At 41.4% G+C, this 25,727-nt stretch overlaps 1 protein-coding gene across 10 annotated transcripts in view; it reads right to left on the reverse strand.

The window, feature by feature from the left end:
• The window catches only part of LOC131442838 (striated muscle preferentially expressed protein kinase-like), a 54,305-nt gene that overhangs the window by 27,521 nt on the left and 1,057 nt on the right, over positions 1–25,727 (reverse strand). For 2 of the 10 annotated variants that reach the window (XM_058612462.1, XM_058612463.1), the window contains 9 exons: positions 24,874–25,427; positions 10,603–10,645; positions 9,764–9,933; positions 7,787–7,885; positions 5,086–5,236; positions 3,206–4,057; positions 2,618–3,018; positions 1,855–2,001; positions 1,051–1,233 (listed from right to left, as the gene is read on the reverse strand). In XM_058612462.1, the coding sequence (XP_058468445.1) occupies positions 1,051–1,233; positions 1,855–2,001; positions 2,618–3,018; positions 3,206–4,057; positions 5,086–5,236; positions 7,787–7,885; positions 9,764–9,933; positions 10,603–10,645; positions 24,874–25,255 (2,428 nt within the window). In that variant the 5' untranslated portion in view covers positions 25,256–25,427. Of the gene's footprint in view, positions 1–1,050; positions 1,234–1,854; positions 2,002–2,617; positions 3,019–3,205; positions 4,058–5,085; positions 5,237–7,786; positions 7,886–9,763; positions 9,934–10,602; positions 10,646–12,585; positions 13,061–19,323; positions 19,577–24,873; positions 25,428–25,727 lie in introns of those variants that run through there. The other 8 variants (XM_058612466.1, XM_058612465.1, XM_058612464.1 and 5 more) reach the window with 7 other exon arrangements.

The following is a 25,727-nucleotide window of genomic DNA, read 5'->3' on the forward strand; positions in this document are numbered from 1 at the left end:
ACATCAGTAGGTGTTACTGTATGTGGCTGCAATCTGTTTTTTTCCCTTCTGTCCCTGCCGGCAGCCGTGTTTTCAGTGAGAGTGAGCATGCCGTTGGTTTCATGGAAACAGCAGCAGCACACTCTGCAGCACGCTCGGCAAAGTCGCTTTTGATAATCCATTAATACCTCATCCGACCACACTTGCAAAACACCCAAACTGTCCCGTTAATCTCCTTCAAACTACGTCTCCCGTGATATGATTCACCCAGCGAAGCCAACCTACTCTGCTCCCCCCGCTACAGCAACTGAAAATGACTCAGATTATATTCCAATATAGCTCCAAACCCTGTGGGATAGAAGTCTAGTGAGCGAGTCAAAAGAAAACACCAGTGATTGCAGCAGTAATTTCAAACAGGGACACAAAGCAGACTGCAAGTACCCAAAAGAACAAGAGCGGCAGCTAAAAATACTCCTTAGACTCCACACAGGCCTAATATGGCAACGCGGGCCCCTGAGCTGCCTGTGAGACTGTACCGGAGTGAATGCACATTTGTTGACAAAACTCAAGAAGCGCAGCTTTCATTTACATGAGCTGAATCAACACAGGGAGAGCGGCATGAGTTTCTCACACTGTACAAAGTATAAACACACATGAACTGCAGACTCATTTGTTACAGAACAGAAACCTTTGATTTTGTTTACTCCTGATTCCAGAGCGCTGCCTTTGCGCCTCGAGGCCTTTTGCGGGGTAAGGGCTGCATTTTTCGATCCCAACCAAGACGGGGGGGGGGGGGGGGGCTCAGTGCCTTTAAGATTTCATGGGTTGCTATGGCAACTATCACAGCCAGAAGACCTGGCTGGGATGCTGAGCTCCAGCAGGTCTTTGTAGCCGTAAAGACAGCGTGTCAGGCGGAGGAGGGCTGGCAGTAGATTAAAGCGACGTGATCCAGCATGTAGAGCATCACTGTCATGAGCGTTACAATTTCTGCACTTGTCTAACTTTGTGTTGCACCCAGTAGCACAAACTCACACAGCAACTGCCCCCACCTCCCCCCGGACCCGGTCTCACCTGACTGGACGTGGAGTGCGGCACTGCAGGACGCTCTGCCCGCCGGGCTGACAGCTGTGACGCAGTACGACCCGGCATTGTTCGGCCTCATCTGCTTTATCGCCAGGCTGTGCTCGTCACCCGCAGCCTTCACCACATGGAAGGCATCGCTCCGTATCTCCGCATTATCCTTCCTCCATGTCACTGAGGAAAAAAAGAGAAGATACATTCACACAGATGAAAAAAAAACAAAAAACAAAAAAAAACAGCCAATAAAAGCCTCCCACTGAAAGAACAAATATAGCACAGTCCACATTTCAGAGATGTTTCAGGAGAAAGGCTCTTTGTTTTGAGGATTATCCATGTTTTTTTTTTTTTATTTGAACAGATTAGATTTATCTCCATATAGCTCTGCATTTTCAGTAAACATGGTCCTGGGAACATACAAAAACAGAGAAAAGGCAAAAGAAGAAAATAAAATAAATCACTAAAAAATACTGAAGATTTTATTTATGGACCAAATTCTGGCTTTGAAGGTCCATAATTGAATAAAAATAAGTATTTGTATCCTAGACTGTGTATTACTAAAAGCTATTCAATAAACCCCTTTTTTTTTGTCATACTACAAACCCTAAGACTGCGTCCACTTTTTGTTTACACTCTATGGTTTGTGTGAGTATAACACTTTTTGAAAAAAAAGAATAAGCCTTTTAGTGTATATGTACTTTGGGAAAGGTCCTCGCTAGATGTTTTATTTTCCATAAAAAATGTCACAAATACTTATCAAACACACACTTTCTCTGTCTCTCTCTCTCTGTGTTGTACCTGTAGGAGTTGGGTTCCCTGTGATGACACATTTGAGTTTGACCTCTGAGCCAATGGCTGCTGCTGTGGCCGCAAGAGGCCTCTCAAACCGCGGGGGCTCAGCTAGATCCTCATCAGCCGACAGGTAAGAGTCATCGGATGAGGCTCCTGGAAACCAAGCGTAAGTTTTTGTTAGTGAGTGTGTGTGTGTGTGTGTTCTCTGGGTTTAAGCTTGAATTCCTGAAATGAATTCCTCTATCAAAGTGTACTGACACTGATGCAAGGCAGTATTTAATAAGTTCAACACAGCAGACACTTATGCGTTAGATCCATATCTGTCTGAAGTCATTAGTCGGAGGATAGTTTTGGTTTTTTGAAGTGTACAATGCTTTATCTGTGTAACAGCCCGGGAGCCACACAACACTATCTCACTGATAACATGGTTAGCCTTCATTTTAGCCACTGAACAAAAGGCTTGTCCAATTAAATCTACATCTACTTTCGTCTAACAACATCTGAGGCTTTATGTTAGCAGCGTTAAATTGCTGTTAGACAGCTTTTTTTTCCCAGCAGGAAATGGAAGTTTGTGAACCCCTCACTCTCTTGCATCAAAGTCCATATAGTGCTGCATCCCTTGGGAAATCGGTGTCACTTATAGGTAAAACACAACAAAAGTAACTCATATAAACTGTGATGTAAAATAATCCAGAGTTTTCATCCAGATTTCAGACAAATTTCAACCAAAGAGCCTGTTTTAATTTCTCAGATTATCACTACGTCCTACCTTCCTCTGGAGAGCGGGGTTGAGCAGAACTTCTTTTGCTCTTACGAACTCTGCCTTCTTTCCTCTTGCTCCTGTCTGCAGCACACTCCATCTCCATGGGCTCGTCCTCCAACAGGATCGTGGGGATGTTCACTTTCAATGCAGGGGACGTCCTCCCCACATCTGCCTTCCTCCTCTTTAGGAGGGGGCTGACACCCGGGCTGGGCGATGGACTGAGTCGAGGGGGCTTGGGTGGAAACTGGGAGCCTGTCATCTCGTTTGGGCTGGGTGACCTGCGGCCTGCTCTGTTGCTGTCCAGCTTGGTGTCTCTCTTTAAATCCATCCCCAGGTCCCTGCTGGAGGACGAGGATTTGGCAACAAGTGTGTCTTTGTCAGCTGCTGTGAAGCTTTGTAGTTTTTCTCTGTGTGCAAAAAAGACAAGAGACCTGTTATGTAACACTGACAACAAGCATGGAATCAATAAATAATATATATAAAGTCATGCGAAAGAATCTTCAAATCAATTTTCTATCATCATATTTTTTAAGTTAGTGACACAAAATAAAGATTAAAAAAATGTTGAATTTTTAATAGTAAAGATCTTCAAACCTGGTGAGGCTTTTCCTTGTGACTGTTGGCAATGGTTGCCCTGGTAACTGGTGAACTGGTGCTGTATCCATGGTAACAGTGTCTTTCCCACTATGTCCTTCTGATGAGCTGTTCACTGGCTTCCCCTGTAAATCTGGCAGCGTCACATTATCCTTTTCAGGGTCTTTTCTTCGATTCCCCAGATCGATGTCTTTGGTCTGGGGAGGAATCTTCTCTCTGCCGCCTCCTTCCCTCTCTACAACTTTTCCTTCCTCTATGGCTCGCTCCCTTGCCTCCAACTTTTTCACCACTTGAGGAGGAATGGGCTCTAGTTTCCCCACAGGCGGCCTCTCTTTCTGTGACAGCTGTTCTGTAGAGTATGCCTTCTTCAAACTCGGCTTGCCCACAAGCTTCTTGATCCTCTGGAGCTCTTCTGTGAATTTGTTCTGGTAGCTCTGGACCTTCTGGGAGTAGCTCATCTTGTCTTCCAAAGACGAAGCCCGTTGCTTGAATGCTGCTCGCTTCTGGGCCGAGCCCTGAAGGATTTGCTTGTCTCCTTTATCTGGGCCTCCGGTCTTCTTCACGCTGTCACCCAAATCAAAGGACCTTGCCCGTCCAAAGCCTGAAACGGCACCTGTTCCTTCTGTCACATCCTCATAAGCACGAACCTTGTCAGAGATCCTGGGCCCTGCACGAGCCAGTTTGGGATTCATAGCAACACTAGATGATTGGTCAGTTTTAGAGGACCAGGGATCTGAAGGCTTGGGTTTGTCCAGGTCTCGGTTTGGGGTACCGATGCTGTTTTTGTGAGTGGTGGGACAAGACAGGGGGACACGAGAGGAGAGCTCCTGCGATTGGACAACTGTTTGAGTCCTAGAGGGTTGGGGATTAAAGGGAAATATAGGCATTAAGATAGAGCTCTGGTGCAGATGCCGTAGTTGTTGGAAGAGTGAAAGACAAGCACATGGACGTCCATTTTGTGTCGTTTTGTCTTGTTATGGTTTCAGTGAGTTCTTGTGTTTTATCTGTGCTCTTTAACGCCTCGATTTCAGAGACACTGGACGGTGTGAAATCAAAACGACTGAGTCGGTAATAGAAAATAACAGCAAATCTGGTCAAACTGTGGCAAAGAGGAACAAACACAGATGGCACAGATTCATAACACGACCTGCCCATGTTTTAAATTCAAATACAAAAACATCATGCCCTAAAAAAGAACCTGTGGATCACATGATCTTCAGCTTGTATGAGAACGTTCATGCTAATATTAGCTTGGATGCAAACCATGCATGTCACAGCAAACCTATAAAGGTATGGTGTTAATCCAGAAGTCAGAGGCTGCTGGGGGGTGGGGGGGTGGGTGGTTTACCCCATGCAGTGGGTAAAAAAGTATTTGCAGTCTTTTCAGAAGGAAGTGCTTAGTAACACACATATCTGCACACTGCTCCATATTTCATAAAAAATTGTTAGACTGAAATCAAACTACACCGAGTCAAAGGAAGGTGTGACGTCAATACTGTTTGAAAAAAGCTTGAATATAAGAAATGATGATTAAAAAATTGAAAAATTGATTTATAACATAAGAAAAAAAAATGATTGCACATAGGGTCTATGGAGAGAGATAATATATCTTGTGTGTTTGGGGTTTGTGGCCAGTCTTTTTTGTTTTGTGAACTCCTTAAAGAAAGAAAAGAAAAGCCATGTGCTATAATGGCATAGAAAATGTTCTCCCTCTGTAGAGGCTGAACATGCTCCCATAGTAGTCACTGCCTACAGAAACACTTTCCTCTGACCCCTGAACAGGTCGTGCCAGGTTAGCGTGAGATGCCCGGATCAGCGGCTCCACACCCAGGTGACGGACAGGGGGGGCCCCTTCGGCGGGACCCCCGCCAAGAGCTTGCCTGGCTGGATTAGTGGGGTCCATGTGGGGCCCCGGAGGGCGGGAGCCCAAAGTGCGAAGCTCTCGCTCCACGACTGGGTCATACGCGCCAGGGAGGGTGGCTCTGCGATCTGGAGCGTCCGGGTTATAATCCATCAGCCCTCCTCCCTCACCTGTAGAGAGACACAGAGAGATACAAACAAATTAAGATTAATTAAATGAAATATTAAGCAGAAAAGTACAATATGAGTCAGACTGGGGTTAAATAAAATTCATTTCATTTCATCACATCTAAGGAACATGTTGCTTACTCATATAAAACATGCTAAGATTTCCTATTCATTAAAAAAAACACTCAAATGTGAACCTTTCAAAGAAGTAATGCATTCATTTTGTGATATAGTTTTGGTGATCTGATGACTCATCTTTGAAAATCAGTCTCATAAATTCCTCTACTAGTCAAGTACTCCTTGACTAGTAGACAAGTACTAAACCTGGAAGCCATACATCCTCAGCACAAGGTACAAATACATTCATTCATTCAGTCATCTTCTACCCCTCTACATGAGGGTTGTGGGGCAGCTGACATAGGGTGAAATACACGGCGCACCCTGGACATCACAAATAGCCTACATATAACATTTAATTGAATGTAATGTAATTTTCCTTTTTTTAAAAAAATCAATCAAATCTTATTCAAATGTACTTTTTCAGTGACTATTCACTGAGCTACTTGTTATTTCTAGTGATTGTTTTAATTCTCTGAAGCACCTAATAATTTAACTGTTTCTTTAAAGAAGCTAAAATGTTTGTTTTTTATATCGTTGGTGATAAATGGATGTTTGGATCTTTGGAAAAACCAACAGATCAACAGTTCCTTGCTCCTTAATTTACTTTATCATAGCCAAATTAAGTTAATCCTTAAAAACAGTGTATTTATTCAACATAAAATAAACAATATTTACACATTTCCTTCCTTTCTAATTAAGGTTAATCAAGGATTTCATTTTGTTTTAATAAATGCAGTGCGAATATCATGCAACAACGCAAAGAGCATGGATTGTGAGCTGATAGAGAGCGACTGATATAACATCAGTAACATTGTTGAAAAGGGTGAGCTGAATATGGAGTCTTATTGATCGCTTGAGAACAGGAAATGAAACACGAAGTGCAAGAGCTACGTTGTGGAACATATGCACCACTTAAAGACAACCGCCCGCCCCTCCCCCTCCCCCCACCAGCCACAAATCAGCAAATGATTGACATTTTCGAGATAAGCAACAGAGTCAGGAATGCTTTGGCAGCGAAAAGAGCCAGCAGTCAGCATCTTCTGTTAACGACAGAAACCTTGAGAAGGCGATGGAGACGAGGATATAAAAACGACAGGCTCAGCAACAAACGATATCAGTTGCCCGTGAAGCCGAAATAAATCAGAACCAAATTGAAAAATGATTTCAACAAACTGAACCACGCATTAACCTGGAATGTTTAACCAGGTATTCTAGTTTTTATCCACAGCTGAAGGAAGCAGAGTGTTTTTCTCACGAGAGAGGAACGTTTTGTGAGGAACGTGAGGAAGTACAAACCCTGAGTACAGGTAAAGGAAGAATCTAGAATGTCTTTGTGGTCGAGGAGAAGGGTGTCTTTGTGACCACATGAGAGCACTGACATCACTTTAGAAAATTGGTAAATGTAAATTTAACCCTTTGACACCAAGCGTATCGCAGAAGCGCACTTTGCATTACCGCAATTACGCGACAGTTTGAGCGAATTAAATTATAATTAATTTCCACCGGTATAATTAAATTCCAGCGGTTTCTGAAAGCTGAGAAATTGCACGTCAAAGCCAGCATGTAGATATTATGGTAATTTAACTCGTGCTGTTGCAAGAAGACAAAGAATCAGTGTCTTTGTCACCAGAGAGGAGAGAGTTTTTTTGGAGATTGAGACAAATGTTATTTTGAATATGTGCTATACTGTTCAGATTTTAAATTTAACATGCAAAATCTGGTGTTCATGTACAACTACAGTGTTTTCTCTAAATAAAAATAGTCAATACACAGGCAGTGAATTGTAAATAACTGCCAGATATTGAAAGCTATTCTGGAAAGATGGGCAAAAACACCCACATTTTCTGGTCCTTTTACAGTTAAAATAAGTCCAAAGGTCCCAAGTTTTGAACCAGTAGCCCTGCAGTTACAAGCCCAATTCCCTTCCACTTGGCCACAGGCAACTGTGCTTATTCTGGCATATTTACATCAATGCTTCCTGCTTATTTGCTGATTAATGTGCGCTGTCCTAATTTAATAAACTCAATAAACAGATAAATTAAAATAATAAGTGTGTCATTGGCTCTAGTCTGTTGGTTCCCCTGTGGAGAATCACAGCGAGCTCCAGACCTGAGACAGGTTCCCTGCTGGAAACTAGGGCAGTGTGTCACACTGTTGCATCACACCGCGAGGGATTTATGTATTCTGCTGTATCTGGTTTCATCCAGCACACACGTCTTGGCCCACGCTGATAATAAACATTTAATAAATCAATCTGCAGTGCATTTTTATTTTGCAGAAGGGTGTTTTAGGCAGCAATGATGCTTTGGTTAAATTTTTTTACTGTATCATTTTCTGCAGGCATTTCTTCTTTGCAGCAATAGAAATATATACATGTTGTTATTGTCAATTGTACGACAGCAGTAAATATGAACGCTATTTTAGGCGAAGTACCTGAAGGTCCTCTCCGTCCAGCCTTGTCTTGGTGCCTCCCGGCCCCTTCCTTGGTTTCCATCTGGGGTTCTGTGGTCTCATCCTCTGTCGCCTCAGAGTCTGAAACAAACACACAGACGAGTCACGACAGACGGAAGGAGGAAATTCAAGGGCAGCTAAAAAAAAAAAGAAACATTCAGGTGATAGGAGGAGGAGAAGAGGTAGCCTGAAAATAACAGAAACAACTGAGGCTCGCTGAAAATGACATTTCACATTTGCTTAGCGGCACACAGCTTGATGGGCCCTTGAAAAGAGCTGTGCGGAGCCCAGCGAGGAAAATAAATGAACTGATGCTTCGAGCGTGACATGAAGCCAGCTGTGGCTCAGAAAAAGAAACATGGAGGAGAAGGGTATGAAGAAAATGATCTGTGCTCTGGTCTGAATCCATTTGCTTTGGCAACAAAACAGCAGGGTGAGAAGAGATTCACTGCACCTTTTTTTTTTTTTTTACCTTGCTAAATAAATAAATCTATAACATGACTAATTTCACTTTCTAAAACCATGATTTCAATTTGAAGAGAACATTTTAAAAGTACAGTGTATATGAATCAAGCTTCTTCCAAACTTGTCAATTGTAGCAAGTACAGTACAGTATATCTAGGACATTTGAATCCGGGGGAACCCACTAAAACCAGACTATTACCTCGTTCACATATAGCATTGATATTCAACTATATTTGCATCAAATCTGAATGTTTTAGCCAAGCTAAAATGGTACACTATATTATATTTATCAACTAAATTAAAGTTCCGAAACTTAAGTTTTGAAGAAGTTAGAGGAAAACAACAGAAACCCACCAGAGCTCAATGTAACTGTCGTTAGGATTTTGTAACTCACGCTCAATGTTAACAGTTTTAAGCCACTGATAAAATAGAGTAAGATGAAATACATAAATAAATAAATAAATAAATAAATAAATAAATAAATAAATAAATAAATAAATAAATAAATAAATAAATAAAAACCCACTGAGCACTGTCTGAAGTTGTAAAAAATAAGGTTCACTAAAACACAAACTAGTGGCTAACCGCTACGTTAGCTGCCGAAAAATGAACGTCCATGTTAGCGTTGCCCTGAATATTAGGCTGGAATTAGCCTAACCTGGGAGTGAATGTTGATTAAACTTGTCAAAACCCTATTAAAGCCTGAATAAGTGGGTTATTTGATGACTGGGAAAGGTTTACTACTATCAAATGATGAGAAGGCTTTTGAAGATTTTTAAAAACTCCCAAATGCATCAGGGAACCACATACCAAAAACAATGCTGTTCTTCCTTGATCAAAGTTAGCTTGCTAGCTGCTGTGGAAACATGTCTACAGCAGGTTTATTTTAAGACTACAAGAAAGAAGTGACTATCATTTTAAAGCAATTATACACATAAAATGTCACACACTGGACCTTTACAGTCAGTTTTTGTGCATTTTCTGAACACGGTGTTTAGTGAAAATGAAGTGTCCTCAAAAAGGGGGCATCAAATTCTCTTAAATTCAATTTTATAATATGTTAATTGTTTAAAATGGGCTTTCAATCTTTAGTATAAAGTGATTAACCATACACAAAGAGACGTATGGCTCGTGTATTCATTTTTCGCCAATAAAAACAAGTTTTTAAGAAAATAGCATACTGTAAATGAGACCAATGGGACATGGCCTCATGTGTCTGTGTAGCAGTGAAATTGAAATATTATAGGTCAGAGAAAAACACAAAGCGTAATGGTTCTCAGACAGGACGAGGCAGCAGACCGATAAAATATCATGTGGCATCTCAAAGAAGCTGAAATGAAATATCAAGAACAACGCAAAGACAGGGAAAGAATAAACAAGGCCACATTACATCAGCAGGGTGAACGAATGATGTCAGGGACAGAGGGATGAGAATGGAAATGGAAAAAAAAAAAGAAAGCAGGCAGAAGATTAATCGAGACAGGCAGGTTTTACCATAGCTTTGCTTTCGGCAGGAGCGGAAAACTTCGCTTCCGTAGTGGCAGCAAGAGAGGGCAGACGGGAGAGCACCGTTACTATGGAAACCAGCATCTCTCTCACCCACACGACCAATCCTCTTCGTACCCATTACGAGTCTAAATATCACCAGCCAAACTGCTGCGAGGCTGACACAGACGTGTTCACGGGTTAGAGGGCTCCACAACCACAAAACAGGTTGCACCTCATCGTGACTTACATTGAGTCAGATCCTGATTAGATGAAAACGCCAGTGGAACAATCACGATTACCTCATTACATCACCAGCTGCGTGTATATTTGTGTGTGTGTGTAGATCCACCCAGTATAAATGACTTGCACACCAGGCGAGGGAAATTGATTATGCAGTGTAATTATTTGGGAAAAAAATACAGCCTGAATCAGAATCTAAATGTAATTTGGAGTCAGATCTGAGTGAGGATGCCTCACATATGGATTCGTATTATAAATCACTGAAGCCAGACGTTATTCACTCAAGGATTTTATGCAGCAAGGCAACAGAGTGATTACAAAAATATTGCTTGATGTGGGTGGATGTACAATAATAAAACCCACTCTTGTTATGAGCAGTCAAGCAGTAAAACAACATAAATTCACTGGAAGCAATATCGATGTCCTACAGTGGCAACATTCACGTATAAGAGAGTTATTAGAGGAATAAATCAAAGTGGAACACATGTTTTTGAAAGCAAAAAAAAAAAGAAAACAACAAAACAAAAGAAGAAAAAAAGCTGCTGTTGTCTGATTTTTTTTAACTGATAAGAAAAAACAGAATAAAGCTCATACTGACAACACACCATGGGTGAATCTGCCAAATGTCCGTGTGGAATGTCCAGTTCTCTGAAACAAGACACAAGAGTGCGACGTGTTATTCAACAGCAAAACACAACGGGACAGAGTAAAAGATATCTCGAGCCCCTTTACAGTGACAGGACATTTGTTTAACTGATAACATGGCTGAGAGTGAGTGTCCAGCTCACTTGGCAAAATCAGTTGTGATAATCTGACTTCATTCAAGCACACTTAAAAAAAAAACAAAAAACCCTGAGCTATCACTCTGTGCAATGTCATCATGACAAACGCTCACAGATTCTTGGGAACAGTTTTGCTCAGGATTCTCCACTCAAGGGTAAAGTTCATGAAAAAAAAATTAAAAATAAGTCCTGTCTCCTTGTATCCTGCCCAGAAATGTGTCAAAATGAAAGTTTATGCTGTTTTTTTTTTTAATTATCCTCACTAATATTACAAGTCCAAAGACTTTTTTCATTGTAGGCCTATTGTTTATTTGATTAGATTTTTTGTTTATCGATGTTTGTTACTAAAAATATGCAAATCTAATTCTAAAGGTGTATACAAACATTTAATGTCGACATCAATGTGTCCTGATGTGTGTAAGTTTCTTTGTTATTCTTGTACACACACCAATACAAATGTGAAAAAAAAACATAAAAAGCAGAGTTGATAAATGTCAACCATGTTCAATTTGAAATCGACAGCTAATAATATTGAATATTTGACCACCAAAATCCACAACAGGGATGGATTTTTAACACCGATGAGTCAAACTCCACTGACCATCTGTTATGATCGCTGTTAATAATGAAACAGTGTTTTGTTCAGTCTGTCAATCAGCACCTCAGAGTGACTCAGTGCTTTGCGGGGAATGTCAAAGTGAAAAAAAAAAAAACTCCAAATGAGTCATTTCATTTTTTCATCACACTCGTTCTTCTCTTTCTCTCTCTCTGTGCCTTCGCGGCGTCACGCACTCCGGCACAGTGATTAACTGCTGTTGCCTGGTGGTGACTCTTGTTTGACACACTCCGTCGGTGTTTGTCGTCATCTCTGTTGTCACAGCCTCGGGGGCAAAAAACCGAGCCACGCAAATAACCCATTGGACAAATACTTCTAGAAATCTGAACTCCGTTTGGTGCGAATCCAAACCCCATAGCAGTCATGAGTCTATCAAATCTGCTGCTGGAGGCAGGAGAAAAATATCTCAGGTGTTTGATATTGAAACATCACAGAGTGGAAATCAGCTTTTCTCCCGTGCTCTGCTCTGTGGCTCCATGCCCCTGATTCGCATGTGTCCATGTGTAGCCTACTGACACACTTTCCTCACATAAAACCTGCTCTATGAATCACTTATTAAATGACAAAAAAAACAGCACGGCTACCGGGGCACGATGCATATTTCACTACCCAGAATGTGAACGGTGATAAAGAGGCAGCACGGCAGAAATGTGGACCTTTCGCAAAAAGGCGCAAAAAGCCGTCTTTTTAGTTCTAATCTTTAGAAATGTCTTATACTGTACTAAAACACAGTACATCCCTCGATCTGGCAACCGGAGACTACATCCTTTGTTAGGTTTCTGTCCCTTAATCTGTCAAAAATATTGAAACAAAGACATTCATCCATGCTTTTGCTCCATTAACATGTTCTAGCTGAACTGCATGCAAGAGTATAGTATCAGTATCCGCTCTAAGATGATTAATTTTTATGCTGATGGATGAAAAATATAGTCATTTGCATCAGGTAAAGGGTGTGGCATGATATTCAACAACCCCCCAAAAAAAGGAAACTGAAAACTTGACGAACAAACTATTTTTGATGAAAATATTCACTGGCAACAAAACAGTATTCATATACGTGAATGGAAACCAAAATCTTTAAGGGATGGATTAAATAATAATAATAAAAAACACAGGCTGTGATATTCCCTGCTTATTAGATTGAGAAGAGTAACACCAATGTCAAATGGAGGATTTTCTTTCGCCCTCACCTGAAATCTCTTCTTGGACCAGATTTTCTTCATCTTCAAGGCAGAGGCACTTCCTGTCAAACGTGTGAGATTACCTGTGGCATGAGCTCACAATAATAACAACAACCATATCCTCTCAACCAGAAAAGAAAAGCAGACCAGGGTGTGGCAGGAGCCAAGCAGGAGAGATGAAATTAAGACAAAATAAAGATTCGGCTGCCTTTTTTCCCCTGCGTGGGTGTGTTTGTATTCCAGTTCGGCTACAAGGCAGGGAGAGAGGGAGAAGACAGAGAGAGAGAGAGAGAGAGAGGGAAGGGAGAGAGCGAGGGAGAGAATGCAAATAAAGCGGAGTCAGGTGTCTTTGTGTCTGTGTGTGTGTATCCGCTGATGTGAACAGCGTCCCCTCTGTGACGTAGAGGTTTGTCCCTCACTCAGAACAAGACGAGGTGGGGGTTGGAGGTGTGAGCAGAGCAGAGCAGAGGGGGTGTGTTGGGATGAAGGGATGAGAGTAGAGAATAAAGAGGATGGGAGAAAACAATGGCTTCAACCCCCCTCCACCCTGTTTACTGAGCTGCTGTAATGAAAGATGAGAGTGACAAAAGAGTGGCGGAAAAAACGAAATCAGAGAGAGTGTGGAGGCGAGAGCGAGACGGAGGCATGGTGGAGGGAGGAGGGCGAGGGGGTAAAATACACAGGAACGAAGAAGGGTCAAAATGGCTCAATATGAAAGGGTGAGAGGGTGAACTCCGTCTGATATTAAAGTGCAGTCCTCCTGAATACTAACTCCATCCTCACTCACTGTTTCCCTCTCTACACAAAATAGCAGCCTTTGGCAAAAACCTGTAACTAATCAATTATTTATCTTCAGTATATTCCATATCTGCCAGCAGTGGACATTGATAGGGTCAATGTACATTATACACAACCCTGAGACCATAAAACAGTATCAATCAGAAGACCGTATACAAGGGCTTTGAAGACCATGAACTGAAGGCTAGATGTGCTTAAGTATAAAAATTAAATAAAGAAGCATAAAGAACGATGTCTCATCCCGTCCATCCTCTCATAAAAAGTCATCAATCATGTAACTATGTTTGTTATTATTGATCTCTGTGGGTGTTTATTTGGAATACAATATATATACTGTATATACTGTATGTCTTTTTAATTATTTAACAATAAAGATTAGTATTATTAATAATAAACATATAAAGCAAAACATCGAAGTGTGACATAACAGAGAAAGCGAAATAAATAAGAATGATGAGAAAATGATTAAATAAATAAATAAAGAACAAGGGGAGTTACTGTATAAAGAAGATTGTACGCCTCACTCTGATTGCACAGGATTTCTTTTTTTAAAGCATTTGGAAAGAAGAGATATTTATTTGCATTACGAAAAACGGACTTGTTGGTTACTCCAGATTCTCTGTAGCATCTGGATTCATGTTGCACCAGAGACAATAATGTCTATGTTAAATTTTAATCTGTGATCGATTCATTCATTGGATGGACAACAAGGTTACCCCACAGCCAAGAGCAACAGAGCGCCGACACATGGATTCAAGCTGCACAATGCACCACTAAGGATACCAATATCACAGCTTTCAGTATAAGATAATATCAGTACGATACAGTCATTTACATTTACAGATTTTTTTGTGTCACTCCAACGTGACGAAAGCGTCAAACAAACATCGACGGCAGTTAAAAACACTCGCCACAAACATGGGCACACACATCATACGGTTGGTAATGGAGATTTTTCAGGGAGCAACACCTACGTCACAAAGCAACCCATGCAATCAACCATGAGGAAAGTCTGCCTGAAAGGATCTGATTCCAGAAAAATGTTGATTTGCCTGCATTCTGAGCCTCACCTAGGCGTTTCAAGCGCTGTTCTGACTTCTGCTGTGGATTCAGGCTCACTGTTCTCCCACGTGGGAAGATTTTATGAGACGAGGAAGCCAAAAAATCCATATTGGATGGTTCAAATTGAGTTTAACTAGTTTTTAAAGCCAAGCCTAGATGAATCGATTTGTTTTGATTTGGACAAAAACCTTTGCTCATTCAACACTGCTGATCTACAGTACACATCACACGTGAAGCTGCACCACAAACAACAAGAAAATCAGGCTTTAGCTGCTGAATGTTCCTGGTTTACCGGGAAGTTCTTCTGCCAAAGCTGCTCATTAGGGCTGCAAAACCCTTTAACACTGAGCGTATCGCAGACGACACTTTTTAACGCTTTTGGCCCGTTTGTGGACATTGGCAAAATGTGTTTTATACTGTTCAAATTGAACATGCAAAATCTGTTGTTTATGTATCAACTACAGTCGAAAAAAACCTTTTAGTTTTTCTTCATTTTAAATTGCTAAAAATACACTATTTTTTAACATGGAGATGCCAGTTAAGACGCAACAATGATCGGTCCTGTCAATTGTGGATCATAGCGCAGTTTAACTATTGGTTAAAAATAATTATGAAATGATTTTTTGACCATATTGTTCAACTCTACAGTAGATAAATAGATTTTTTTTTTCTTTTTGGGCAAAAGCCTTCATGATTCAAGAGTCTTTATTGTCGATTTTGACAAGTGGACATAGTAACTGCCTTCCACTTTTGGCCTCCTCCTTCAAACCTGACGCTCACTCTCACACACGTTAATTGTTCTTTCAGACACATCATCGCTCCTCACACCTCCTCCGTCAAACTGATCTAAAAATAATCACGGACAGACCCAGATTTCACTCTCTGGTCTTGCTAATAACCCAGAATCCTCGTTCGCGTAACTTGCCTCACTGAATGGGCAAAGTGCTTTTTAGTGTTGCTAAGTGAAGCATTTTGCCGTTTATGACCTTGTAAACACAGAATCAATGAGGGAGGTTTAGTTTCAGAAGGTGAATGTTGATTTTGATTCAGGACGTTAAGGCTGATGATTATCAGCCAGCTGTGAAGAGACAAGACAATCCTCGCCGATATGCTTCCTCGAGTGGATTCAAATGTTAAAAGCTCCCCACTCTCGCCTAACCCTGGGTTTGCAGTGGATTGCAGTTTTGCTGTTGTTATTTTAACTAACCACCCTCTCTTCACCCTTCGCCCACCTCGCACTGTTCCTCCATCCATCACTGCTGTGGGGCATTCGGCACAGCAGAAAGTGCAGGGAATCGATACCGGCGCTTTATGCGTGATACGGGATACACCCCCCAAGTCATTTCAAACGTCTGTGGATCAATAAGCCCATCACAACGCAAGATTCCGTGACTTCCGTCCAATAGGAGGCCAGATACGGTGGCACGGCGTCATTTCATGTTGCCTGGAAAAAGCTCTTTTATAAGGTGGTGTTTTTATCTGCTTTCTAAAAGCCACAGCGACTCAGCTTCAACCAGATATCACAGTATATCAGCCATTAAGGAAAGATAATTCAATACCGTTGGTCGTTCATCTTACTCTGGGTCTGGTTTGCTGGAGGGCATCAAATGAGTCTAAGAGGCCACAGTCCATTGTTGACTAGACACATCTTCAGTGACAGAAACTAAATTTGGCTTTGACGTCAAATTTCAAGACAGATGGAGAAATCATAGACAAGAAATGGCTCTTACAAAAACGTTGGACTGGTGCAATTTGGATTATGATGTTGTTTAATTAGCTTAAAACGACAAGAAAGCGAGGAGCGGACTTCGCGGAAGCAGATTGATTTAGTGACAGAGGCTGCATTCTGTGGAGCAGCCGTGATGGATGCCTTCCAGGCGTAGCAACAGCTTTATCAGCAGCACGCCTGGAATAATCTCTGCCCACAGAGGAGAAATGGATCCTGCTATTGTTGCATCACACACTAATCAGACTCTTTTACACTGCATATTTCAGCTCTTTGTGTAAAAGCACGGACACCACAGTCACACGGTGTAAGAACATCATGTACATAATTTACAGTGATTTCCTCGAGCTATTGCACATCTACCTCATGTTTAAAGCAGAACTATGCAGGATTTGTTACCCTAATTTAACGGCGTCAGAGTCATTGTGATGTGTTACGGTCTGGTATGAGCTGAAATACTGTATGTGCCACCAGAGACTGAATTTGAATCATTTATATTTGAATTTAAATTGCTAAACTTGAATAATTGCATTAAAAAATCATCATTTGAATTTTTATTCACTTCATTGGAAAAATTCTATATATTTTCACATTCAGTTCTCACAATTCAATTTCAATTTACTGTGACAGACATCGGGGTACTAGTAAAGGAAGAGCACAGATACACAGGTCTCCTCTTTGGCCAATCAGCACCTACGAACATAGGACACACACAGCACAACTCAAACTGAGAAAAGATAAGGCCTGGCTAATGAAGAAGGAGCTGCTACCTCCTTCAGTTCCTGGGACAACCAAGTGACCGCAAACGAGCATACAGCTGAGGTAAATCAGAGAGGTAAAGTGGAGTGAGGCCATTAAGACACTTACAAACAATAACAACTTCAAATGGATTATGTAACGTACTGGAAGCCAGTGGAGGGAAGCCAGAATGGGAGATATACAGTATGTCCATGCCTCTGAGCTCTTGTTAAAAGGTGTAATGATGATTTACTTGACAAAGCATCACGTGTTTAATGCACTGGACAATTTCATTAACCTTCTTTTTGAGCACAGTGAATGGATACACAAGTTCATGCCATAATCCAATGGGAATAAACGAGAAAACAGCCACTTTATAAAAGGTACACCTATATGCAACTGCTTTTTAATGCAATATAAAGACGCAAAAATGATCACTCCTACAATTGTGGATCATTATTTGCAATAACAGTCAAAAAATAGTAAGTATAGTACGTAATAGTATTTAGTTCTCTGGGAGAAAAATTACCAGAGGTCAGAAGAGAATGACAAAATGATAGGAAGACAATAGTAACTTCAAATAATCACTCATTACAACCAACCAACATGCCATGTTCCTAAAAATTGCACGACGAGTGGGTACAAATACACAATGACTTTCAGTACCGACACTATCAACCAGTTCCAGCTAATATTGTTTGACATATTTTGCTTTAAATTGCACTAAAATGAGGAGAACAACCACTAATACATTTGGATTTCTCATCCCTGCCTTTGTAGAACATTTTACAATCCACTTTTATTTATAAAGCACTTTAAGAAAAAAAACACACGCGGTGTACCAACGTGCTGCTCGGTCTCGTTTTAAAATATGCAGAGGACAATAAAACATAAAACGTTTAACACATAAAAGACAGTAATTGACGTATATCAGCAAAGCTTCACTGTGGTGGAAAGAACAAAAGTACAGTTTATTTGCCACTACAAATCCTTGTGTGAGAGGGGGAATGTCAGTGTGACTTAGATGGTGAGGCGGTTTTGTGGATCCCCACATGACAGCAGCCAGTGTTGACAGTCACACTGCAACATGATCCTACCACCTAATCCTGACCAAATCCCTGTGGGTTCATGTGAATGACTGCATACCAATGGGATGGAACACAAACACATCCTCTGCCAGACCAAACAGCGGGTAAACAGCGTCGGCTATACCCCAAAACTATTGCCTCAGCTGCCATTTGAGAACAGAGAACCTAATTAATTGTACCGTGCCTTTTTAATCCACTTGAAATCACCAAGCAACAGCACAGTATCTCTAATCCAGAGTCTGGGACGATAAGACATGGCGAGAGCAGGCGTGACATGATGTCTGTAGCCTTTAACAGAATCGATTTATGATTCAACTGCAACACAGTAACCCCCCAAGAATGCAAAGATACACTTCATACAGTGGGTTTTTAGGTTGTTTACACATTCTGTTTATAACTGAAGGTTTAAGAAACATCCTGTATGTCCATGGTTACTAGTTGTGAGATTGTTTTCTGAATTTGGAGGGCGGCGTGGCCTTTTGTGTGGTAGTATAAGATATTGGCATATTATCGACACTGACATAAATGCTGCTGCACATGCCAAGTCACTGATAATATGGCTTTCACAGGGACAGAGTGAAAAATCAAGAACTCTGACAAGAAACCGAGGTTTGTTCACTCTCCTGCACCAAACTCCATGCAAGAAAATCAGCTATTGTAGCTCACAAGGACACAGAAGCTGCCGTCTCCCGCTGAATCATTTGGCAATTTTCTGCCACTTAGCTAAACCTGAACAAAGGACCTCAAACACTTACTGGTGGAGGCAGCAGTGGATCGACAACTCCTGTGTCCTGTGATGTCAAAAATCGCCAATTTTCTCTACAGAATTTGGTGTGGGATTTGCAAACTTCAGTTTCCAGACAAAACAAATGTCTGACAATAAGATCAATCGGGAAACATATTCTTAAGATGTCATAGCATGCATGGATTTTAATCAGGTGAGCCTTTCCTTGTGTTTATTTGTCTGTCCCAGCTGGCAGCCATGTTATCAGAGGAGGCCTAGCTCCCTGGCAGGTCAGTGGAAATGTCAGCACTGCTCACGCAGCCACACTTTCAGAAAATTTCATTATAGAGACTCATTATTACATTTAAAAAGGAGATACATTTCAATTCATGGACAAACAATTTGAGTATCTATGGCAACTGCTGCCATCTGCACTATCCTACATGTGTGTGAGAGAAAGAGAGAATCCAATTAAGCGACAAAAGAGTCCTCTGCGTTATCTAATTTTCTTAATACAGTACGATCCTTGTCTTACTTCACACCGCTATATTGATCCACAACAAATCATTTTATAATTATCCTGTTTTGCACTGACACCAGCTCCCACTCACCTCTCTGCTTCTTGCTTTTCGGCCCACTCACGCCTTCCTGACAACTCCTCAAAGCTTTCCGTGCCTCGAGCAGCTCCTTCCGCAACATGGCTCTTGTCTTTCCTCTTTTCCCCCCCAAAAAAGAACGTCCTCAAGGAGAGGCTTCCATGGAGACGCCACTACGAAAAACAGGGGAACCTCCTCGACACGTTACCCTCCTTAGCCCATGTCTTGTCCTTTCCGTCTTCCCACAGTTCTCCTTCACTTTGACTGCCAACTTCACTAGTCTATTTCGGGTCCGGCACAGAACAACCCCGCCAGCAGTCGTACTGTACTCACCCACTGCACCCCCTTTCAGAGAGCCTGCCCCCCCATTATAGCAGGAGATTAACTACAGTGCTACACAGAAACCGAACGACCTTTGGTGTCCTCAGTGGGTCACTCGACTTGGATTAAAGGGAGTTTTGAAACTCTAGCACAAGCCGGACATGCTGGAGGACACCGACGCTGCTGCCGCTGCTGCACACACGCTAAGGGACAAGATTAAGTTCATTCAAACAGATAAATGCTCTTAAACCTTGGAGCCAGAGGTGAAACTAACACTTAAATCTGTGGTGCATAACATTGAAATATAAACATTTACACTTGTGCATCATTCTTCATTCATTCATGCATATTTTGTTGAGTATGAATGAAAACTCACGGTATAGACACTTCTTATCTCCGCCCGCCCCTGCCCTGCTCTGCTGCTGTATACACAAACGCTCCCTCCCAGTCAGGTCTGGTAGTTTTGATATTCAGATGAACGATGCAGTCAATTAAAAAGATGCAAACATGAATCACCACATTTCAGCTTTAAATTCAAAATAACGTCTGAATGAACGCATGACAATGAAAAGGAGTGATTATGCGTGTCTACGGAGAATCCTAAGCCTAATTTTTAAAGATCAGCCTGTAGCATCTTCTTAATGAATTCATTGAATTTATTTTTCAATGTCACTCAGCAAATGTTTGTGGGAGAAGCCCAATATCCGCAAATGTAATTACAAGTTTGAAGGACAAACTCAAATCCAGGCAATCATATTATAGTGCTTTTATGGATGAAGAAACCCGACATAGACAACATAGCCCTATACAACTCATTTTCCAGGCTGTGCAAAACTGAATTGCTAGAGTACCCATTTACACCTGTGTTATCTGCAGAGATGGTCAGGGATGCACTGTGACCACACGGGACAATGAAAGTGATATTTTCTTTTATCTTGTGCCCAAAAGATAAATATTCTGTGGGAGGATTTGTGTATTTTGTGTAGAGATCCATATTTTTCGCATACACTAAAAAATAATGCTTTCTGGGACTTCAGGCAGCCAATGTTGATGCTGAGTTGCTTTTTGGCTTTTTATAGCTATACAGTATAGCTATAAAGAGTTATAGTTTATAGTAAAGCTCCTTTTCCACCAAGCAGTACAGTTGGGTTTAGTTTGGTACATTATGCAAAAGTTACAAAGGTTGCTTAAATAACTGATCTGTACCATCCCACATTTTTGGCTCCCTCCTGGCACAATGGTGGGGCACCTAAAGTCCTTGTAATTGGTTAGGAATCGTCATCAGGAATGGAGTTTCAAAAACATTAAATGCATCATTTTAATCCTTTAACACCGTGTGTATAACCAATGCTACTTTGCACAAGCACACTTTGCATTACCGTAGTTATCCGACGGTTTCTGAAAGCCGAGAAGTTGCACGTGAAAGCCAACATTGTGGTTATTACGGTAATTTCACCTGCAGGAAGCCGGCGAATCAGCGCCTTTGGCCTGTTTTTGGACATTGAGTTACTGTAAATATGTTTTATACTGTTCATAATTCCAATATATAGCAATATATGTTGCACATGTACAACTGCAGTGTTTTTTCTCTAAAATCAAAGTCCATTTTTTAGTTTTTACTAATGAAACGTGAAATGCAGTAAATTGTAAATAACTGCCAGATATTCAAAGTTATCCTGGAAAAATGGTCAAAAATCACTTATTCGGAGGACATTTTTCTGTTAAAATAAGCAGGACATTTTGAGGCTTATGTGTTAAAGGGTTAAATATATATATCGTACATTACGACACGGCGAGAGATGATTCAAGGCTTCTTTTTAAACTAATAATTTAATAAACAGCAGATCTGCAGATTCTGTGTCATGTTCTTCTTCTCTGTCGAATTTATTGGCTGACCTTACTATTGCAATGGTGTGATGTCATGCTATTTACGTAGCCTACACACCCCGCAGTGAAAACACAAGCCAGGCCACAGTTTACCATTCCAAACCTAACCTTTGGCGAGCTGAACTGCACTGTGTGAACGCAACTTTTGTGCCACAAACCTCATGTAATATAACTTTAAATCATACTCTCCTGTGACATCGGTTGTAAATCTAGTGATTTATCCTGCGAGCCCATGGACTCCTGTTTCTAAAAGGTGCAACAATGACCTTTTTAAATGCTATGTGAGAGGTTTATGCTCCTGCGTCACGCCGTACGAGCATGATCTCTATCGTAAATGCGGCTTAAAATATCGCAGGTGCTGATTTTTCCAGAGCTTCCATCAAAGTGCTTATCCAGCCTTTCGATGTCACAGACACAGTGTTAGTCCAAGGAGGGTGATGTCAGCGAGGTCACCGGGACTGGTGACACAGCACTACACTTTGGTCACTGGTTGGTTGGATTTCTCGGGGGGTGAGAACTTAAAAAGTGACGCACGCGGTCGACCGTGTGACTCACCGACTCAAAAGCAGCCTTTAAAATGAACATGTGCGCCAACACAAAGGGACCCCCCCCCACACACACACACACAGAAGCCGCCACCCTCACTGCAGCACACCAGTCTCTTTCATCACGCTGAGCGTGATTGAGTGTGACAGCACTGCGTCTTGACCGTGGCGATGCTATTATTATCTGTGATGTCTGCCAGTGCAATCGGAGAAGGGGAGCGCGGCGGCGTCCACACATCACTGGAGCACGAGCCCTGTGGCCGGTGCAGCACATACCACGCCATAAATAACCACAAGGAGAGAGAGAGAGCGCAGAGACAACGTAAGAGGGATGCAGGGGGTCAGAGAGATAGTGTGGCCGCTTGAAGTGGACTCAAAAAATAAAATTTAAAAACGTGGATTGTTAAGTCTTGAATAAAAACTATGTAAATAAAAAAAAGTTTAGGGATAAGATAAATAAAGTTTTAAAGTAAAGCCGTTCAGATTCAAATCTAAAAAGGGGCACATTAAACTTAAATGACTAAGGAAACTGCAAAGATACCAAACATTATATATATATATATATATATATATTTCTACTAAAACAGAATATAGTATATTTAAGTATTTTAAAGTATGAAAAGAAAGAAATGAGATAGACTTGATTTGATGTCAGGCCCCCAGGTCACCTTTCGCCTGGAGCCCCCAAATTCCCTTGAAACATCCCTGGCCAACAGGTCTGTTTAAGAAGTTACTTTCAAATGCTAAAAACAAGAAAGCATACTTTTATATTTTATTTTAATATTTTTCTGTAAGTAAAAGTAACACTAGTGCACAATTCACAATACCATGTTGTTGTTCTGCAATAACCAAGGAGAGGCAAAAGAGCAAAGTGAAGAAATAATTATCGGGATAAAATGTGGCGTCTAAGTGGAGCTGGAAGATATGAGAAGATCAGAAGTGCGAGACAGAGAGGTGCAGAGTGATACGGCAGCTGCTCTGTACGTGCCAGGTCATCGTGTGAGAGCTCAACTGTCAACTTTCTCCACAGGCCCGAGCAACAAGAGCATGTTCAGGAACACGCAACGGCGCAATCCTCTCACTGCAAACTATAAGACACCATTCTACGCTCATCACTCACACTTAGATGGATGACGCATTGTGTCCACATAGATCTACTGTATGTTGAGAAACTACACCCTTACAATTCTCATTTCCAGTCAACATTGTGTTCAGAAAATGCACAAAAACTGATTTTAAAGGTCTAGTGTGCAACATGTAGGGAGCGTTTATGAAATGACAGAAATGAAAAATACTACCCATAAGTAACCCAGCCAGAGCAGGGCATTTTGCGTTTTGAAGCATCAGCAAACAAAGAAAATCTAAATTATTTCTGTTTTGCAAAGGCTGCTGTCAATCCAAAACTCAGTAGCCAATCAGCAGGCAGCTTCCTAAGGCCCGCCTGCAAACAAAAAACCAAAGAGCAAGTGTATTTTCAAACCATAAAATACAACATTTTTGAATGATTAAATCAATATTTTATTTGCTTCTTAAAAAAAGTGTTGAGACACAAATCTAATTCCATATGGTTGTTGCTGTGGTTTTATCAGACATGCAGTACAAACCCACTCTAGTATGGACTAACAAAAGAACTAGGGATGCATGATATTGGACTTTTTGTCGATATATCCGATATGCAATATAAATTGAAAAAAAAAAAAGTGCTGGGGCTGATAAAGGATACTTATATGACCTGTATGGTTTTCTCTGTTAGAGTCTAGTATATGTATATATCTTATCCCTGCAAGGCAGAGGTGAAGGGATAAACTGGGAAGGGGGGGGGGGGAAGACAAGCCATTCAAATCCACTATAATTGCTCATCAGCTGTGAACACGGATGCCTTCACACTTTTAGTTGATCTCATAACAAGCACTACATCCATTGGTAACTTATGTCTATAACAGGGAGAAAATGATACGTGGAGAATGTAAGAGAGGAACGTGAGACGTGATTCTGCTCCTATTGAGGCCTTTCGCCGAGATAATTTATGTCTTACACGGTTTGCTGTGTGAATATACGCTGACGGAGCGACCGCCTCGAGCAAAACTCGGCCGACAAAGTCTAATTTTGGAATTGTAGAAAACAGAAAAGACTGAGTTTGAGGTTAGTAAAAGTTTACCTCAGTAAATGCTCGGCAAACAGCTTGGCAACATGTCCATGGATAAAAAGGGACGGGAAAACGGGACAATCAGAAGAACAACCACAGACCTCCATAACAAAAACCCAGTGACCAACGAATAAACTGAATGACTATTAGTGTTGTAAATGGTCCGTATTTATATAGTACTTTTATAGTCTTGGTGACCACTCAAAGCTGCCTTAACATTTCCCATTCACCCATTCATCTACATGCTATCTTACATCTTTCATATGCACAGCCGTCAGAAGCAACTTGGGGGTTAAGTGTCTTGTCCAGAGCCAAATAGGCATGTACAAGCTGGGAATTGAACCCTTGACCTGAGCCATGTGAATCATGGAATTAAGCGATTAAGAGCTACTTTTTTACCCCCTTTCCTTTTGGCTTCTCCCTCTCTAGGGTTTGACAGAGATGTTATGCCGTATACCATTCTTGACACAACTCTACCATTTATCCGAGCTTGGGACCGGCAAAAGGAGTACACTGTGGCAACCTTCCGGTTACAGGCTAAGTTCCATTTCCACCAGGGCACAGGCTGCCCCGATAGAGATAAATAATTACGATTAAGCCTGCAGAAATGCAAATAGCTGCACAATCACAGACAACCATTACCATGTCAGTTGTTTTTGTCCCTACCTTCACCAAGGTCCATGATGGCCAGCACAGCACTGCATGTTGCCTCTCCCAGCTCATTGGTCGCCACGCAGGTATACAAGCCGGCATCGCTGGTGCGGCAGTCTCGGATCCACAGACCCCCCGAGTCCTGGGCCGCTGAAGGAGGGACGGGCTCGTCGTTGTGGTACCAGGTGAGCGCGGGTTTGGGAAATCCTGCCACCGATACTCTGAGTCGGATGTCGCAGCCTGTTCCTACTGCTGCTTTGCGAAGTTTACGGTTGAAAACCGGCAGCGTGGGTTTCTGCGATGCAGCCCCAGTATCTGGAAAGACGGGGTCATCTGTGACTTTTGGCCTCTTTGACGGGATCTCCAGACTGCGAACATATCCAGGGACTTCTGCCATCTTGGTTTCTTTCACAGTGATTTCCTTTACTTTGCCTTTGGCAATTATTTGTGGCGAAAGAACAAGTTTAAGTTATTGAAGGTTTCTTCTGGAAGACTCCATCAGTTCTCCATCATGTCTCTGAGCTCATGGCGAGTAGAGAAGCTGTTGACCTGTGCTTTTGCTCCAGGGACTGCAACAAGCGGAATACATGAATCACATATTAAGTCATTTTTGCACTTTGGCCGTTTTCCTAACAAATGTGCTCAATTTAGTCATAAAATAGCCACAAAAAACATTTATTACAACAAGAAACAGTTGTAAATATAATGCTGGTTTTCAAAGTGGGGCCATGGAGTTTAAAAAAAAAAAAAGAGCTGCAGCTCAAATACAGACGCTATTAAATTGCATTTTTGGAAGGGTAGGATCCAGGGGTTTGGAGTACGACCCATTATAAAGATCTCTGCCTCTTTTATTTAATTTGCAAGAGCTA

Source organism: Solea solea, chromosome 2 (genome assembly GCF_958295425.1).
Source record: "Solea solea chromosome 2, fSolSol10.1, whole genome shotgun sequence".
In the NCBI taxonomy this organism is placed as follows: domain Eukaryota; kingdom Metazoa; phylum Chordata; class Actinopteri; order Pleuronectiformes; family Soleidae; genus Solea; species Solea solea.